Genomic DNA, 19,973 nt, shown 5'->3' with positions numbered 1-19,973 from the left:
AATTCTTCATTTAAAAAGTGAATAAAGCGTTTATGCTTTGTTATAAAGCAAAAAAGTGAATAAAGCGTTTATGCAGACAAATGTATATGGGGCAAGGGCAGCATCCAGACTAAGTTGGTTGTGACTGTTCTGTTGAAATTAGTGGGCCTAATTTAGTTAATCAGCTTGATTTACTTGGTTTTCATTGTACACAAGATGTAGAGAAAAGCCAGTTATATATATATATTTTCTCTTCCCAGAGTGTTTGATGACCCAAATATTTAACAATACTGGACCAGATAACAATCTGGATGTTGTTATTTCTTTGCTGGCCTTTGGCTTGTACCCTAATGTTTGCTACCACAAGGAGAAGAGGAAGATTTTAACCACTGAGGGGCGCAATGCCCTCATTCACAAATCTTCTGTCAATTGCCCTTTCAGCAGCCAGGACATGAAGTACCCTTCTCCATTCTTTGTTTTTGGAGAAAAGGTAGGATGCCACAACAGAAATCCTGGATTACCCAATTACCTTGTGCTTTCGAGTTTTTAGACACGAGGAGTAGTGTAAAGTAAAGTGTCGCGTCAAGTTGACTTCGACTTCTGGCACCCACAGAGCCCTGTGGTTTCTTTTGGTAGAATACAGGAGGGGTTTACCATTGCCTCCTCCCGCGCAGTATAAAATGATGCCTTTCAGCATCTTCCTATATCGCTGCTGCCTGATATAGGTGTTTCCCCTAGTCTGGGAAACATACCAGCGGGCATTTGAACCGGCAACCTTCTGCTTGTTAGTTGAGCATTTCCCCGATGCACCACTTGGTAGTGTGGTTGTTTGTTTTCAACTGATATTGAATTGTGATAGTTTGCTGTTTTGTATCTGGCGAATTCAAGAGACTTCTTGCACTGTATAGTATGGAGTTTCAGTTTGTGTGTCCTGATCAAATATAATCAGTACAAGATTCCTTATTAACCACTGGTGGCTGGTGCAGAGCTGGCAGATAGAAATGGGCTGCAGCTGCATCTCTGTTCTCTCTTCTTGGCTGCATGTTTATCTCCTCACCCTGCTGCAATCTTTGGGCGAATGATCAGCCTGCGCAGCCGTCACAGCTGTAGTGAGGCGAAAAAGAGAGAGACAGACATGCAGCTGGGGCAGGGGAGGAAGAGAGTAGGAGAGAGACCCTGCTGCAGCCCATTTGTACCTGCAAGCCCTACCCACAGTTCCATCCCCACTCCTGGCATCAGCCACCACTTTTAGCTTGTACTGACTTTTCTTGGCCGAGATCCAACTGAAAGCCAATATTGGATCTGGTACCTTGAGCCATGTAACTTTTCAGTCATTCTAAGTTGTCAAACATCTGTATTTTAAAAAATCTCTTTTGTTTTGTAATTTAGAAAAGAGAGGATGATATGTATTCTGTGCTTTGAATATATGTTATACATTTCCATAAATCTTGAATAATGTTAATTCAGTAATGTTTCTCTATCTGCAGATCAGGACACGAGCCATTTCTGCTAAAGCAATGACCTTAGTGAGCCCTTTGCAGCTGCTTCTGTTTGGCTCAAAGAAAGTCGTGTCTGATGGAGAGATTATTACGTTGGATGACTGGTATGAATTTTTGGCCGACTCTGGATGTTAAATGCATGTGGGGGTGCAAACTGTGAGGCTCAACAGCTGGTTTCCTAGCTTAAAAGTACTGTACAAGGAAGGATATATAAGAAGAGATGGGTTTGTCAGAGCATTATCTTTGGTGTGTGGGAGAGAAGAGTTTGCTTAGCAGCTGTCAATTGTTAATTCAAAAACTTGGGGTATTTGATAGATTTCCTAGAAGCCAGGTTCCATGCTCTTCAAACAGAGAGCTATGGTGGTCTGATTGCAGAGGTAACCTTGTAGTTTTGCATCTTCCCCCACCCCCTGTTCAATTTGTGTAGTAGCGCTTGTAATGCTTGCAGAGGAAGCCCTTTGGTATCAAAATTTAAGAACTTTGTATCCTTAACAAATGGTTAAAAGTCCTGTTCTAGGTTGACTTCAGGTCTTTCACATCTGTTAAATGCTAATGGCTATATGATCAATACTGACTGTTGATTGCAGTGTTGATGCATCAAATGTGGGAGTGAAAGAGGAATCCAGCAGCTCTTTAAACCGTTTTGTGGGTATTCTGTCATGGAAAAACTGTAAAGCAAATGTTACAGTTCTGGAAGGCTGCTTTGCTTGGGATCTCTTTCAGAATCCTTGGCATTCTTGGAAAAAAAACAGGTTGCTTACCTGTAAAAGATGATCTGGTAGTGGTTCCATCATTCATAAATAGTGGGTTCTGCGCCTGCGCAGATCAGCTTCGGGTAGAATTCGTTAGCTCCTCGCGACGCCAGCAACCGCCTGTTGCACATGACTGTAGTAGCCTCTAGTGGCGGTTGGGCGTCTCTGCAATCAGTTTCTTGATGGCCGACATGGCCATACGATGTTCCTGTTACAGTGGCTTTTCATTCCAGATGTGGGGACGGCAAGGAGGGCGTTATGAATGATGGAACCACTACCAGATCATCTGTTACAGGTAAGCAACCTGTTTATCTGGATAGTGGTTCCATCATCCATAAATAGTGGGTCCAAACGGGTGACTCTTCCACGGAAAGTTTTAGAATCGTTGAATTGGTGAACAAAAGAGTCGAATATGCTCAAGGGCATTCAGTTTCGCACACGGGAGCCCGCATTGACAGTGACATCCGATGCCTCCATGCATGGTTGGGGGGTGCACTTGCTGCATCACTGAGCTCAAGGGGTATGGACTCCAAAAGAGAGACTCCTGCACATAAACTTCCTCGAGCTGCTGGCTGCATTCAGAGCCCTGGTTGCCTTTCAGGGAGAGCTGGTCGGGAAGACGGTCCAGTTACAGATGAACAATACAACAGCCATAGCTTACGTCAACAAGCAAGGCGGAACAGTGTCCAGGTCTCTATGCAATCTCAGTCTGTAGTTATGGAACTAGTGCATCCCGCTCTGGATTTACCCCGTAGCCATTCATATCAAGGGCAGCATGAACTGTCTAGCGGACTCACTGAGCAGGGACCTAGTGTTGGAGCAGCACGAATGGGAATTGCATCCGGAAGTGCTGGAACAACTGTTCAAAGCTTGGGGCAGGCCAAGGGTGGACCTGTTTGCGACCACCGAGAACAGCAGGTGCGAGCATTACTGTTCACGGATGGGGGTCGGCCCACTGAGCAAGGGCGATGCCTTTCAGTATCTCTGGAGCCAGGAGCTATTTTATGCTTATCCACCCACGCCCCTACTGCCCCGGGTGGTGGCCAAGTTGCTCCACGACCAAACGAGAGCAACAATTTCTAGGCTTCTTGGTAGAAAGTAGTATCCCACACACATTTGAGGTACCTCAAGGCAGCATAACAGATGGAACAAGAAAAGCACAGGTCACATTGAGCTAGCATCAGATATTCTAGTGATTTGCTGGAATTTACTCTCAAAAGCCTCTGCTCTTATCAGAGTAAATCAATGAATATCTAGGAAAGATATGTTCATTTTCTTACTGTCTTCTCTTCTTTAGGATCAAATTGCAGATGCCTCACAATGCAGCTGCCTGTATCACTGCCTTGCGTGCAGGCATGGAAGCTCTTGTTGTGGAAGTGACTCAGAATCCTGAAATCATCAGTCAGCTAGACCAGATGAATGAACGCATGCTGAATATAATTCGGCAGATCTCTATACCATTAGCTGCTGGCATCAACCTTTCAGCAGGCCATACAAGGTTAGCTTCTTGCTGTTGTCATAGAAGTGTGATGCAGTGCTTCATCCTTGTTGTTGGGTCCTTTTAAGATTTGAGTGTTTTCCTTAACCAGGTTCAGAGAGGTGTGTTTTGCACTACAGATCAGTAGGCAGGGCCTAGGACTGGTGTTCAAGTAGAAACTTCTCACCCACAGAATGTTGATCTCCAGCAACAACATTTGACCTCATTTGGACTCTGAGGCTGCAAATGTTTACAAGCTTCTTATATTACTTCCTCACAATTCGTCCTAAGCAGCGTAAACTAAAGTTTTCCTTTTTGTTAAGATAGAATCCCAGTTGAAAGAGGGCAGATTTGTATTTAGATAGAGTCCTAATGAGCTTGGGGGAGGACAGATGGCTGTGAAAACCTGATTAATAATTTTACTTCATTACTTGAGGCCAAACCTAGGTGGGCCTTCCCCTTAGGCTGAGCTAAAAGCTTTTTTCCTCTAGTCACTAAAACTTAAGGATTCGTCTCAAATATAGAAAATAATTACATATTGCTTATTTAAGTAAGCAGATTAAAAAATATTTTCTCTGCTGTTGCAATCCAAGGACATCTCATTGTGGGTTATGCTTCTCCATGTGGCTCGAAGACAGGACTATGTAAATTAAGTTGAAGCCTTTAAGAGCCAGGGGAACATGGTTCTTCCTTGCTTACTTCCTTGTTTCTTCACCTATTTCAATTTATTCTTATTGACTGTTCGCTTTGTTTCTTTGTTCAAAGACTTCTAAAACTTTTATCAAAAAAGGAAAAAGAAAGAAGGGGAGAGGTTAGCTTTAACTTTACTTTCAGTTTTGCTCCCCTTTCCCCCTCTCTCCCCACTGCATTTCTTATCTTTTTCCTTTCCCTTTGCTGCATGGACCAAGCTAAACGTAAAGTTCGGATTAGGGCCCCGGGAAAGCACCATCAAGGCTTTCCAAAGGCCATTACACGGCAAAGGCAGCCGGTAACCCATCTAGGTGGCCGCATTATTGCAACTACCTACAGAGCCCAGCAGGGAAATGCTTGACTAACAAGCAGAAGGTTGCTGGTTCGAATCCCCGCTGGTATGTTTCCCAGACTATGGGAAACACCTATATCGGGCAGCAGATATAGGAAGATGTGGAAAGGCTTCATCTCACACTGCATGGGTGATGGCAGTGGTAAACCCTTCCTGTATTCTACCAAAGAAAACCACAGGGCCCTGTGGTTTTCTGGAGTCGAAACTGACTTGACTGCACACTTTACCTTTACAGAGCCCCCAGAACGCTCGAAAACCCCGACCTCCCTGCCATCTGGCCGTGAGTTAGGGCAAATGCCTAGAGAAACAGGATTCTGAGCTGTGGAGAGGAGACCAAGCAACTGCCTCACTTCCGATTCCCGCCATTGGGGCAGCCTGAGCCAAAGCAGCAGAAGCGGTGCATCCCCCTCTGTCTGCTCTCCTGAGCTGCATGGAGTAGACAGCTGCTGGAAATGACTCGGCTCCCTTGCAGGCCGCCATTGCCTCCACCAGCGGCATGTCAGGCACGGCAAAGCACAAGCGCCAGGCTGCACCTGCACTAGACGGTGCAGGATCCGGCCAGGTCCCAGCTGCAAAAGGACGCCTCGGGAGGAAGGACGGTAGTCACCATGAGTGCCGCGGCAGGAGCAGGCAGCCAACTGGTGAACTCTGCACATGCTGGGCCTTCTGCTCTTCCCTCCCTGCCCTAGCAAGCCTCAGGGGGTCTGAAACTTCCCAGTCTATGCCAGTTCAGCAAACTAAACCAGATGCCCACAGACATGCCACCTACTTGGCGTTCTTGGGTTGTAGATATGCTGGCACACTCATTTGAACGTTATCACCAATTAAAGTCAAAAAGAAAAAGTGGGCTAAAAGGGGACTGCCTTCCTCAAACGCTTCATCCTCTGCCCCTGGAAGCCCTGCCCCCCCCCAAAAAAAGCACAGAAAAAAGCACAAAATACAAAAATCTAAAAAGGGGGAGTCTAGATCTAAGCAAAAGAGAAAAGAGTGTACCCTCTCTGAATTCTCGGGCCCTGACTTGCTTGACCCTAGGAGGCCCCCCCGGACCCCTCAGAATCCTCTAGATAAGCCTTCATCTACCCTGGGACCTATTATTCCCTTGAATGAGGAGACTATCCCAATGGAGGATTCTCCATGGGACCCCCCTGGTGTGCCAGACCATGAACATCCAGACAGAAGGGGAGTGGTCTGACGGGCAAGAACCAGAAAATTCAGAGGCTTTGCATAGACTTTTCTGCTTTGGACATTGCCCCACTAATTAATAAGTCTATACATACTTTGGGGCTCAATCCACCCACCCACCCCAGAATCCTAGCCACCAAGTAAAAGTGTGCTAGAATTTCCTAGCCTAAGGTTGAATAAATATGGCCCTTAGAATTCCAAAGCTTTTTCTTGGAGGCAGCAAAGGCGGAATGAAAACTTCCCGCCTCCAATGGAAAGAACTTGGCAATAGCTAACAAACTCTATTCCACACACACACACACACAGATGCTCCAGTGGTGGCGATGATTCAAGATAGTTTCTCCCCTGGGACAAGGAGCCTGCCCTAAAAGTCCCGACCAATAAACGCCTAGAAGGGGCCATGAGGAGCATTCATGATTCAACTGCCTTAGTGATGAGAGTTTCTGCAGTTGCCTCTATGGTAGCCAGGGCATCCTTCCTCTGGCTAGATGACTTAATACAAGAACCAAACTCTGGTACCGCTCGTATGATGAAAACACTCATAAGATTACATAAGGCACAGGCCTTTATCTTGGCTTCCACTCTGGATTCTATTCACCTTGTATCAGTAGTGGGCCACTGTAGTTAAAATATTGGCAGGTTGGTGCTATTTCCAAAAGCAGCCTCACAGTAGTGTTCCCTTCAATGGGGGAAAATTGTTTGAGGATGAAGCCTTAAAATAAATCCTCAGTCAAAAGATAAAAAGAAAGCTTATGCCATCTGTGACACGTAAACCGGAGCGCACACAGGGAAGGAGACTGTTTTCAGCCCTTTTTTCACTCCGTCCCTCTTTGGTGGTAGGGATTAAGGTTTTAGGCCACAGCGCTCCTCCTGGAAAAGATAAAGCAAGTTGCTCAACTGTAACTATTGATCTGGAGATGATCCGTTGTATTCATAATACTGGGGTACTGCGCCTGTGCAGGAACCTCACGGGCAGACTAACGTGCTCTGTGCGTCCGTGGAAACCGGCGGTTGGGGGCATCCTCTTTAGTTTTTTACAGACCACCCAGTGTAGATGATCTGATGTACTTTAGGTAAGTGCCCCACTTCTAAGCTTTACTGTTGCAGGGATGGTTATGGGCGGGGGCAGGGGGTGTCTTATGAATACTACGGATCACCTCCAGATCAATAGTTTCAGATGAGCAACCTGTTTATCTGGATCGTGATCTGTTGCATTCATAATACTGAGTGATTAGACAGCTTAGCCTCTGGAGGTGGATCCAGTGAAGTCGCAGCTAAGGCAACACCCTCTTCAGCACACTTCTCCCAAATTCTGCTTGCCTTGCTATTTGCAGGTCAATAGCATGGTGCCTGATAAATGGCTGCTCCGATGATCATGTTGCTGCTGTGCAGATATCAGCCATATTTATTCCGGACAGATGTACTGCAGATGCCGCATATGCCCTTGTTGAATGTGCTCTAATGGTGTGTGGAGGATCAGTTCCCTGCTGCACATACAATCAGCTCCACCAGTCAATGGGCTAGTCTCTGACGCGATATAAAGAGGCCCTTGCTTCTCCCCTTATTGGCCACAAACAGCCTCCTTGTTTTCCGTATTGCTCTTGTCCTCTTCACATCTAGGGAATGCAGTGCCTTCTCTAAAGCAGTTTCCTGTTTCTAGAAGAAGGTTGGTAATACAACCTCCTGGTTCAAATGAAAATCCGATACAACCTTTGGACGGAATTTTGGATCTAAGTTCATAACTACCTTATAGGGGTAGAACTGAGTGTACGGCTGGTCCATCCTTAAAGCTATTAATTCGCTCACACTCTTGGCCGTAGTGGTTGCTATTAAGAAGGCAACTTTCTTCTGTGAGAGCTGACAGCACCAGTGACAAACTCCAAGGTTCTATTGGCTGTCTAATCGGGGGATATAGATCGTTCAGGCCTTTCATGAAGTGCTTGCATTCTGGATGTGAGAACACAGTTGTTTCATCCCAGCCTTTGTGTCTAGAAGAAATGGCTGCCAGATGGACCTTTAGTGATACGTTAGCCAGGCCTCTCATCTTCAAAGAGCTCATATACAGGAGCACCTGTTTCACCTTGGTCCCTAATGGCCGGCAATTGCTCCTCCTAGCATGGTTAGCAAACCGCCTCCACTTGCTGCCATAATTGCACCGTGTAGACAGACGCCTGTTGTTCAATAGAATTTTCTTTAGAAGCTGATCTTCCAAGCAGTCATCCGTAGAGTTCTTACATCTGGATGCAGCACCTTTCCTCCCTCCCGAACCAGTAGATCCAGGACAAGTGGAAACCTGTAAAAACTTCCATGTGCAAGTTGAAACAATGGGGCAAACCACGGCTGTCTCCGCCACCAAGGTGTCACCAGGATTCATGTCGCATTGTCTCTTAGAATTTGCACCAAGACACAGCTGATTATCGACTGTGGCGGGTGAAAGTATAGGAAGCCCTTGGCCACCTGTGCTGAAATGCATTGCTGAGGGATCCTCTGCTTATTCCAGCATGAGAGCAGAACGTCAAACACTTTCTGTTGGCAGCTGTTGCAAATAAGTCCACTGTTAGAAGACCCCACATGTTGAAAACTTTCTGGGGTTAGGTGCTGTTGATCTCCCACTCGTGACGTTGGTTGTATTGTGCTGTCTGACTGAGGCCGTCGGCCAGTACTTTGTCCACTCCTCTGTGTATGGCCAGTGGATAGATCGCATGAGCAATGCACCATTCCCAAATTCTCATGTTCAGGGAGCACAGAGATGCAGACATCATGCCACCCTGCCTATTGAGATAGGCAATGGCTTTCATATTGTCAACTTGAACCTGAGTCACTGTGTCTCTCAACATGGGTTCAAATGCTTTTAGAGCCAGAAACAGCGCTTGCAGTTCCAGGTAGTTTATATACTGCAGAACCTGCAGCTTGAACCACTTCCCCAGAACCCCAGGTGGTCTCCATAATGCGCCCCGCCCCTCCTACTAGGGAGGCATCTGATGTCACCCACTGCATTGGCGTTAAGGGTTGAAAGGGACTCCTCCCAACAGATTCTCTTCTGTCTTTCACCAATGAAGGGAGTCTAGCACTGAGCGTTGAATTGTTAGGTACATCTTCTGGCTGTCCAGATTTGGCCAGAAGTTCCTCAGGAACCACCTTTGCAGTGGCCTCATGCGTAGGCGTGTATACAGTACTGTCAAGTTGCAAGATGCCATTAGGCCCAGCAACCTCTGGATTTTCTCTGCCGGCTGTCTCAGAATGAGCGTGAACTGCTGAGCAAGGCTTGTGATCTTCTGATAGCGCTCCACAGGTAAGTATGCTATTTTTGTGTCCATGTCCAGCACTGCCCCTATAAAGTTCAGGCGTCTTTGCGGCTCTAATCTCAACTTCTTCCAATTGATATTGATTCCTAGATTCTGCAGCAGCAGAATCATGGATTGGATCTGCGAAACTAACTCTTCTCTGTTGCTGCTGACCAGAAGCCAATTGTCGAGATATGGGTAGACCACAAGCCCCTGTGTGCGCAAATAGGCTACTACTACTGCCATGACCTTCATAAAAACGCGAGGGGCGGTAACCAGTCCAAAGGGCTAGACTGCATATTGGTACACCACATCTCCTACTGTGAATCTGAGATACTTGTGATGACTCACCTGTATCCCCACATGAAAGTAAGTGTCCTTCAAATCTAACGTTGCCGCCCACTCCTCCCTGGCTAGGAAGGGTAGAATTGTCTGCAATGTTGTCATTCTGAACTTTCTGGCCCAAATGAACCAATTGAGCCCCCGAAGATTCATTATTGCCCTGATTCCCCCGTCCTGCTTTGGAACTAGAAAGTAGCAGGAGTAGAACCCTGACAGTTTGTCCATCCACTGCACTGGCATAATCGCCTGTTTCTCTAGAAGCATCTGCACCTCCTGTAGAAGTACTTGCGTGGCCTTGGTGTATTTCATGCCCAAGAATGGAGGCAGAGTCTTGAACTCTATTGCATAACCCGTCTGTATGATTCTGAGTCCCCACTGATCTGATGTTATGTTTTGCCATGCTTGGGCATGGCTTGCCAACTTGATGGAGTTGTTGGCAACTACGAAGCAGATGTTGGGTGCTTCGGAAATTGATTGTTGGCGATTGTGGTGTTGGTAATTGTGCAGTGGACTGACCACTAAATCAAAGGCCCTGCTTTGTGTTGTCCTTGTTAGTACGGGCACCCTGGTTCTTATTTCTTTGGCCGAACCCCTTAAATCTTTGGAAGGGTCTATACTGCCTTTTAAAATCTCGACACTCTTGGTATTTAAAAGGCCTCTGCCGGCCGTGCAATTACATGAAGCTGAAGCCACGGCCGATGATGAGGCCATGAAAGTCTTGGCCGTGTATTTAGATTTTTTAAAGAAACTCCATTGTGGAGTCTGTGGCGTGATTGAAAAGACCCTTCCCATTAAACGTTAGATTTTCGACATGTTCCCGCATGTCCTGTTGGAGACTCGTGGACCTGAGCTAAGCAAAGCGGCACATGGTCACTTTAGTAATCATGGCTCTTGACTCAGTCTCTGCAAGATGCTTGAAAGCATTGAGCTGTTGCCTCGTAACCGAGGTTGTCTTTTCAAACAGCTCAGCAAACCTGTCTTAGAACTCCTCCACAGGCATAGATGTAGAGTCCTGGAACAGGGTATCCCACAAAATGTGGTTGTAATGTGTCATACAGGCTGCATAATTTGCAATATGAGTAGCCAAAATGGACATGGTATATATCTTTCTGCCCAGTAAGTCTATCTTTCTTCCCTCCTTATCAGCAGGGGTGGTATGGCAGTGACTTCCCCTTGATGATGATGCAGTCAATGACCATGGAGTTAGGGACTGGATGCCACAGTAAGCAAGCATTCTCCTCCTCCTGCACTCAATATAAATTTTCAAGTTTCTTTGAAGTGGGTGTTGAAGTAAGGAGAACGTCCCACGCCATTTTGTCCACTTTTGTAATCACTGGAATCATGGGCAGAGCTAAGGGATGAGATGACTTGGCCTTCGCCATCATGTTGTTGACCGGGTCCTTAAGTTCCATTTCTGGCAACTTTAAATCCATGCCCAAGACCTCAGCAATTTCTCTGAGAGCATGATAAGCCTTAAGCTCTTCAGTGGGAGATGTCGATAGTTTTGGAGGTACATCAGACGGAGGATCTGAGCGGCGGCTATCCTTATCTGAATCCGATGCAGAGTCTGAAGAATATCCTGCAGGCTCAGGAGATGAAGGCGAACCCAGGGTTGGAGGAGGGATTGCCTTCCTCCTACGCTTCCCTGGCATCTTTTCTGGCACCACTGGAGCTTGCAAAGCCTCACGTGATGGCACACATGGCTGTGGAGGTTCTAACACCTGAGTCTAGCAAGCTGCCAAAGCTATTGACATAGGAACCAGCTGCGCCACTTGAGGTAGCAGTGCTAACAAGCAGGGGGGCATTCTCTACGGCCTGAGTAGCCGTAGTAACCAGAACAGGACTGAATGGTGAACTGGCACCTGGAGAGGCAAAGTAGGCTAGCTGGGCCTTCCAGCGTAGATAATCCGCGTAGTCATCAGGCAAGGCATGCCTGAAACCACAAGAGTGAGTGATCTCCCTGCGAAGCCCCTGAGAATATGTATACTGGCTAGGGGACTTCCAAGTCAGCAGAGCAAATGTTGCCAATGTGCTAAGCACAAATGCTGAGGCTGTGCCCAAAGCAGCAGGTAAATTCAGCAGTGGCTGTTCAGTCTCTTGCAGCCTTTGGGCTTGAAGAGGTGATAAAGATGATGTTTTTGGAGGTGGTCCTGGATCATCGTCCACATCTTGTTCAATATCCAGACCAGTGCTGAGAAAACCCTGGAATGCTGAACCCGATGACATGCTCAATGTCGAGTCTAGCAGTTCCAGTAAAGAAGTTGTTCTGTCCTGTCCAAGGAGAAACCTTCATCCTGGTCAAAGTCAGCCGACAAATTACCAGTACAAACACTGGCCGCAACTGCCATGCCTCTTTGCAGAGTTGCAAGAGACTGCACTGGAGTTTGTGCCGGCAACAGTAGAAGTTGCCACCTCGACGTCGAGGGTTAGCTCAACGTTGACATCTTTGACGTCAAGTCGAACAATTCTGCAGATGATCTTGCGATATCAAGCCCAACAATGTCGAAGCCCTCGATGCCAAGGCCATTGCTGTTGCAGCCTTCGATGTTGTGGCCCTTGATGTCGAGCCCTCCTTCGCCACTGAACATTCCAACGTCAGGATTCTTGGCGCGGACACAGATGTCTTCGGTGTCAAGGGCTGTTGAACCGGGCTCGTTACCGACATTGAAACGTCCGACTCCCACGCCAGGTTGCATTCCTGCAACGACGTGGGTGATGGCGTACCACTCAATGCCACCCTAAGGTGTTTCTTTGAATGCACTGTTGTTTTCTCTGACTCAGATTCCTGTTTTTGCTTCTTTTCCTTACGTCCATGTGATTTTGAAGATACCTCCTTTGGTCTTTTGAAAACAGTCTCTGACAACCTGGTTTTAGACTGCTCCTTGGCAGTTCTGTGGACACCAGTGTAGGTATCAAGATTGACGTTGACAATGAACTCGGTCTTGGAGTTGGTGGCTGAAGTGCCTCATCATAGAGTGCTGCTCTTAGTCACAGTGCTCTGTTCTTCATTGTTTGCAATCTTACAGGATGCAGTGTTGTGCTGCTCCCCGAGACATAGCAAACATGAGTCATGGTAGTCGAGGGCAATTTTGCCTGACACTCTAGACACCGTTCGAATGTCGTCTTCTCCATGCTGAGCCCTGATGGGGCGAAACACCTCCGCAGCTGGTAACTTCAAAAAGTTTTTTTCCCCTTTCCTTTTTTAAGTCCGTTTATTTTCTTGGTTGTGGAATGGTCCAGCAAAGAATAGTCAAGTGATTTCCGAGGTCAAAGTCAGATTAAAACAAGTTTTGTAGTCGATATTATCTAGCTGAACCAAGGAGCTTTCCACCAAGGTGTGAATGCTAAGGCGGTCAAAAAGAAACTAAAGAGAGGATGCTCCCAACTGCTGGTTTCAGGAGGACGCACGGAGCATGTGCTGGGTGGAGTGGGCGTCTCGAGGAGCTAGTTAGTCTGCCTGTGAGGTTTCTGCACGGGCGCAGTACCCCAGTATTATGAATGCAGTTGATCACGATCCAGATCCAAGTGTTCCAGACAGGGCATCGGTAACAGAGCAGCCTTCAACACCCAAAATAAGCAGTCTAAGCAGCTGTTCTGACTCAGGAAGAGGGGTGCTCCTGGGCGGTTGCCTCTCCACACTCTACCACATCTGGGAGAGCACCACCTCTGTCCACTGGGTACACACCTCCATCGAGCAGGACACTGCTTAAGAGTGTCCATAAGAGCAGGACACTGCTTTCTATCCACTGCAAACCTCCCACCCACCCTTAAAAAACAAGGGTCTCATGGGGACATTTCAGCATCTCTTGTCAGTAGGGGCCATAGAGCATGTCCCAACAGTTCAATGGGGTACAGGCATTTACTTGCATTATTTTCATGGACCCTGGAAAAGAACAGCTCCCTATGGGCGGTGTTGGATTTAAAATTCTCAACCACTACGTACAAAGTGGAAATTCTGCTTGGGGTCTCTAAGGTCAGTCATGGGGACCCTCCAACATCTCAAGTGTCTAACCACAATATACCTAATGAGGCTTACTTGCCATCCCAATACATCAGGACAGTTGCCATCTATTGCGCTTCCTTTATGCAGGTGTGTATTGCCAATACAAGGCACTCCTTTTCGGCCTCTGCTCAGCACCTTGCATATTTACAATCTGATCACTAGTGTAAGCGCATCTCCGCCTCCTGGGTGTAGGGATATTTGTGTATCTGCGTGGTCTGTTGATAAAATTTCCTTCACTTCAGACAGCCCACAGGGGACTTACAGCTCACAGGGACCCTTCGGTTGCTCCAGGACCACGGCTTCTTGTTCAATAGAGAGAAAAGCCAGCTCACCCCAACTGCTACATCTGGGCGTTCTGATAGACACACAACAGGACAAACTATTTCTACTCACCAGAGCACAGGCTCACTCTGGAGAACAAAATGAGACAGACCCTAGTATGGAAATTCCTTCACTGTTCTCCTTTCCAGAATCCTGGGGCTGATGGTGGCAGCCATGGAGTTGGTGCCAGGGGCATGCTTTCACCTGAGGCCCTTGCAGTGGTTTCTTCTACCATCCCATCCAGAGATTGCAGGAAAATTCAGCAGACAAGGTTACCCTGACACATCTGGTACTTCAGTCCTTGCGAAAACCTTCCACCTTATCACAATACACTTTGGCCAGTCATCTGTGGACCTCTTTGTGACTCTAGCCAGTGCAAAGGTACAGCATTTTTTCTTCAGGTTCCCCTGTCCTCAGGCAGAGGTAGTGAATGCACTCTCAGCTTACTGGCCAGAGAGTTTCCTGTACACCTTCCCACCAACCCCGCTTCTCGCCTGGGTCTTTTGGAGAGTAAAACTCAAGGCGCAAGTCATCCTTGTGGCTCCGTTCTGGCCATAGCAGAACCTGATGCTACCAGTCACAGAGGACCTTCTTCAGCAGGGCTCAGTGTGTCATCTAGATCCAGGCTAGTTAAAGCTAACCACCTAGGAGACTGAATGCTGCCTCCTAAAACAGCACGACTATTCATCCAAGGTGCTCAGCACAATGTTAGCTGCCAGACGTACTTCAGCAAATAGGATTTACCAACATACCTAAGATAGTCTACCAAGCATGCAAAATCCCGAAGGGATCAGCTACCATAAAGCACCTCCTCCAATTCCTCCAGGATGGTCTGGACCAAGATCCCTCTGCAAACACGTTAAAATGCCAGGCTGCCTCCCTGGTGCGACTCAACTCGGGGGTTTCCAAACACTCTCTGCAGCAGCATCTGCACCTAAAGGTGTTTCCTCAGAGGGGCAGCTCTGCTCTATTCCAATGGGCATCATCTCCCTACATGGAAGTAGCATAGTGTCCTTCAGGCTCTCCAAAGCTCCCCTTCCAAACTAGTGAAGCCATTTTAGCTATCTGTTTATTATATCTTTGTAAACCGCTTTGGGAACTTTTGTTGAAAAACGGTATGTATTCATTGTATTCATATTCCACTACAGCTTCCATCTTTAGAGCTTGCCTTCCTCATAGCGGTCACTTCGGCCCAGAGGGTGTCAGAACTCTGCACCCTGTCGGTGCATAAGAACTTGTGCATTTTTTCTCCCCCTTTCACATCTCACAAGATGCGGTTTTGCCCTTTCTTTGCCAAAAGCTGGTACACCCGACAGTGTAGGCCTGGCACGGGTTGACTGTCCGTAGATGTCTAAAGATGCACATAAAACTTTCATACCATGGAATCACTTTGTTTCTTCTTTACCTCAAATAATGGGTCAGGCTGTTTCCCCTGCCATCATAGCTCAGTGGTTAAAGGCTTGCATCGCCCTGGTTTATGAATCCTAATACTTTAGGATTCCCACTAAAGTGTTTGCTCATTCTACCAGGGCCATATCTACCTCAGCTGTGTTTTCTACTAGCACTCCTATCTGGGATATTTGTAGAGCAACTACCTGGACAGCTCAATCTACATTCACTGCACAATATAAATTGGATTCCTTCACCTCCACCCAGGTGGCTTTCGGGAGGCAGGTTCTTCAGATGGTGCTTCCTATGGAATAGGCTAGTTAGACTGAGGGCTGCCTAGTTGGGACTGAGGGCTGTGGTATGTCCCCACACTGAAACGTCCTTGGATTGCAGCAGCAGAGAATGGAACATTGGTTCACTCACTGTGAAGGCTGCTTCTTGCGGCTGCATCCAAAGACATCTCAACCCTCCCTTCAGCACCCATGCCTCCTTTTCTCCAGGGCACCTTCGGGAGTTATGTTTTTGGACTGTCTACCAATTGTTCCCAACACTCTGGGGTTTGTTTTTTGTCATGGTTTTCTGTTCCGCTTGTTCTGTCTTCTGCTTAATGCTTATCTTTAAAGTACTCCTCGCCTCTTGACCTAAAAAAAACTAGGTGGGGCTATGCTCCCCTGGCTCTTAAAGGCTTCACCTTATTTTGCATTGTCCTGTCTTTGAGCCACATGGAGAAACATAACCCATACTGAGACATGGGATGCAGCAGCAAGAAGCAGCCTTCACGGTGAATGAACCAATGCTCCATTCTCTCACGTTAATACTTATTGATTTTGTAGATTTATATTGCAAGCAAGAGTTTAATATTCTATATGAAATGTGGTTTTTTAAAGAAATCTAGCAGAAGGGGTGAGAGAGAGGCAAGAAATTACAATTAATGTGAAAGAATTTCACACTCCAATGCTTTGTTGTGCTTAAAAGTATACATGGTCAAAAATGAAGTCACAGCATTCTTTTCACATTTTAATCAAAAGGGGATTTCTTGATGCAGGAACCATAGTTGTGTATTTTAGACATTGCATATGTTGATGTTTATAAACATGGCTTTCATTTTACTCCTAGGTATGGTGATGGACCCCGTCCACCCAAAATGGCTCGATATGACAATGGAGGTGGCTACAGAGGAAGAGGTGGTGGTAGCGGCTATCGGGGTGGATATGGTGGTGGATACAATTCTTATGGTGGTGGCTCTGGGGGAAGGGGATATGGAGGAGGTGGCTACCGAGGTGGTGGAGGCTTTAGGCGATCTGGTGGAGGCTATCGAGGTTCAGGTGGTGGATTCCAGGGTGGTGGAAATCGTGGGGGTGGGTTTAGAGGAGGATGGGGCGGAAGGGGTGGTTACTGAAGAAACAAGTAGTAATCCTAGCACAAAGCGATGCATGATTTTGACTACTTCCATACATTTGTTTGTAATAGAAGTGTTCATAGTCTTGCTGTCCACAACAGTCTGAAGCATTTTTTTGAATCCCATAGTTTATGTAAAATATTCTGATTGCCACAGTAGTTATCCATGATGTGTTCATTTTGCTCCTAATAAAGCAACTTTTTGTTAATATTTTGTTAATCATGCTTCATCTTGACTTGGGTCTAAATGGCAGATTTTTTACACATGGAAGTAGGCTTGTGCCCAAAATGTTTCGGAGGCCATTATGAAGGCCTCCGAAACGTTTCGGTGCTGGGGGCGGTTTCAGCGCTGAAACGCCGACAGGGGTAGGACTTTAAGGGCGGGGGAGGGTGTACTCACCCCTCCCGCCACATTTCCCCCACCGGTGCGCTGTTGATTTTAAGGCCCTCGGGGTGGCAGCGTTCCTCCCTGCCGCCCCGTTTCCCCCGTCGGCCGGAAGTCGCGAGCGCCCATCGTGCGTGCGCCCGCACATGGCAGAAGGGCACACGACGGGCGCACATGCGCTCTCGACTTCCGGCCGACGGGGGAAATGAGGCGGCAGGGAGGAACGCTGCTGCCCCGAGGGGCTTAAAATCAACAGCATGCCGGCAGGGGGAATGCAGCAGGAAGGGTGAGTACACCCTCCCCCGCCCTTATAGTGCTACCCCTGTAGGCGCTGAAGATTTTCGTGCACAACCCTACATGGAAGACACTAGAAATAGTCAGTTTAGGCTTCTTAGTGACGATCTTCTCAAAGTTGCATAGTCTCAACTTGAAGCCTTCCATAGTAGCTTGAAAAGGCAAGTTATTTAACATTTTCATTTTTTCCCTATAGTTCAACAACTTACAAAATAACATAGTAATTACAGCCGCCGCCACCACAAGAATAAAACATCTTGAATATCTGCAAAATCAGCTACTATACAAACCTGCTCATCTAAAGTGGGCTTTGCAGCCCTTTTCAAAAACAAGCAGGGTGGCAGAGCTTTGAACTTCAGAGGGAGATCATTCCAAAGCCTTGGGGAAATTATTATAAAGGTCCTGCTTCTATCATCCAGTCGCTGAGACTTTAACTCTCTTCCAGAAGGGCCCCATATAAAAAAGCGTGTTCAACTTTGTTGAATGAAAAACTACCTGTCCTAGTCAGTAACTAGCACTGTGTGAGGAGTAGGGATCAGTCCAGTGTATACAGAGGTCTTGGTGCCCAGAGAATACACAAGTCACACTACAGAATACAGTAATGTCATCCAACATAGTTGATTATCTCAACTGGATGAAATGAGGTGGTTTATATCTGAAGCAAATATGGAAGTGATTTCTTTAATCTTACTTTCCATAGCAATTGAACCATTGAAGATTTCCTGAGGTATAAGAGTATAGACTAGCTGAAGCAACTATTTTAAACACATCTACTTTTGAAACTGTAATAATCAGATACTGTGATTTCATATTGGGTACAAAGGCTACACAGTCAGTATGATATTGCCAGATACCAAGAAAGATTGCAGTCATCCACATGGTGTTTTGGCTTTTTCAACTCCTGATTATCCTGCAGTGGAAGACTGTATCCATGTACTGATTGCTCCCCCCACTCACCCCAGTGATAAGGAACAGGGAAGATTGCGGCCCATCCACCCAAACAGGGAGGTCTTTTCTAGCTACTTCAGTGTTCAACCGGGTCAGGATTGCAAGCCCAAGAAGACTTGCAGCAGTGCATGGCTGTTCATAGCCCAAAAACTGGGGAGGGGTCCCCTAGCTAAGTGGGCTAGTCCTTCCCCTCCCTTATCTCTATGGAGAGACCTTGTCCTCCAAACCTCAGTATGGATTAGGATGATCCCTGAAAAGATCCTGCAGGGGCCACTGAAATTTGATATTAATCTCCTGGTGGGAACTGTACACTCATACTGCTGAATGGGTGCAAAGTTTAAAAAAAAAAAAAGGGTGTGGATGGGAGACTTAACACCTTCTCCAAAGCAGCAGGGATGGGCAGATAGACACAGTTCCTCCAGTGGGTTTAAGGTATCACCTGACACAAGATTCAGTAGTTTTATTAGTTTTATAAAACAGTAGTTTTATCTTCAAACTGCTGAAGGATCCTTGCAATTTGCTGCGAGGTTTCTAGTCTTGGGAAGTATACAACAAGGGAGTGATTTTGGCAAGTCTCTGGAGCATATGTTATCTGAAACATAGCATATGAAATAGGTTATGCCATCCACCAGCTGCCAGGACAAAGGGACTAAAACATCCCCTTTTGTCCCTACAAGGCTCCTTGTAAACAAAGGCAGTTTTTCCAGGGCAGACCCTCCTAGGCCAAGAACAAAAGCTCATTTAGGAAACATTAAACCCCTAGACAGGGAATGAACAGTCTTCAAACACCAGCAGGGCTGATGATGCCCGCTGCCATGCACCAGTAGGCAGCAGACTTCAGCTGTTAAACCTTTAGTGTAAAGATCACTGGGGTGGTGGATGCCACCAACACTTCCGCAGCAGAGCAAGATGAAAGTGACAACAAATGCCAGTCGGGCGGGGGCACTGAAGGCGTCTCCTGATGCAAGATAAATAGTCCAGTCTGGAGTTGTCCTGCAGCATAAACTGGCTGGAACTTTGAGCAATCCAGTAAGCCTTGGAGTTCCAGCCAGGCTTAGCTTATACGAACCAATATCGTCACTGCAAAAGCTTGTGCCAACTGTCAGAGACTCACAAGATCCAAGTTCCCTGGTGGAAGAATCCTATGACAATTCTACTGAGTCATTCAAAGAACCCCAGACACAGATTGTTCTTACTGCTGCTTGGTGGCTGCAATAGACTTGATCTTTTTGTATCAGAACCTCCACTGGTTTTAGGGTGAGCCCAAACTATTGTCTCAGGGTGCCATTTTCCAGCCAGACCCAGCCTGGCTGCCTCTCATGGCCCAGCAATTGAGTTGAGGTACAAACACTGGCATTGTTCAAAACATGGGCAGGGGGACAGGAGCTGTGGGTAGGCTGTGAAGCAGCAGCTCCTCCCCAATTTAAAATTAGATAAGTACTGATTTAGGAGAAGGCTTGTCCTTCCAAAGTACTGTCTCTAGCAGTAGATTTGTTGAGGTCCCAGGAAGGGGCTACTGCCAACCCAACCAGCTTTCACACAGCAGCACCCACTGCAGTCTTCCTTTTTTAGGTAGTGGCAGTATAGGATCCCTAGAGAGGTTTTGGGGAAAAAATTTTCCCCTCGGTGCAGCAGTTATGCCTTTAGGAGTTGCTCCTTCTCCCTCTCCATAGAGGAA

General features: G+C 46.9%; 1 protein-coding gene across 3 annotated transcripts in view; it reads left to right on the top strand.

Annotated features, from left to right (window-relative positions):
* Positions 1–16,877, top strand: part of DHX9 (DExH-box helicase 9) — a 55,509-nt gene extending 38,632 nt beyond the window's left edge. For all 3 annotated transcript variants that reach the window (XM_053247844.1, XM_053247843.1, XM_053247845.1), the window contains 4 exons: positions 240–469; positions 1,467–1,582; positions 3,528–3,728; positions 16,387–16,877. In XM_053247844.1, the coding sequence (XP_053103819.1) occupies positions 240–469; positions 1,467–1,582; positions 3,528–3,728; positions 16,387–16,669 (830 nt within the window). In that variant the 3' untranslated portion in view covers positions 16,670–16,877. The remainder of the gene's footprint in view (positions 1–239; positions 470–1,466; positions 1,583–3,527; positions 3,729–16,386) is intronic.
* Positions 16,878–19,973: the final 3,096 nt, after the last annotated feature.

This window comes from Hemicordylus capensis, chromosome 4 (assembly GCF_027244095.1).
Source record: "Hemicordylus capensis ecotype Gifberg chromosome 4, rHemCap1.1.pri, whole genome shotgun sequence".
NCBI classification, from domain to species: Eukaryota; Metazoa; Chordata; class Lepidosauria; order Squamata; family Cordylidae; genus Hemicordylus; species Hemicordylus capensis.
This window is presented reverse-complemented; position numbering and strand designations above follow the sequence as displayed.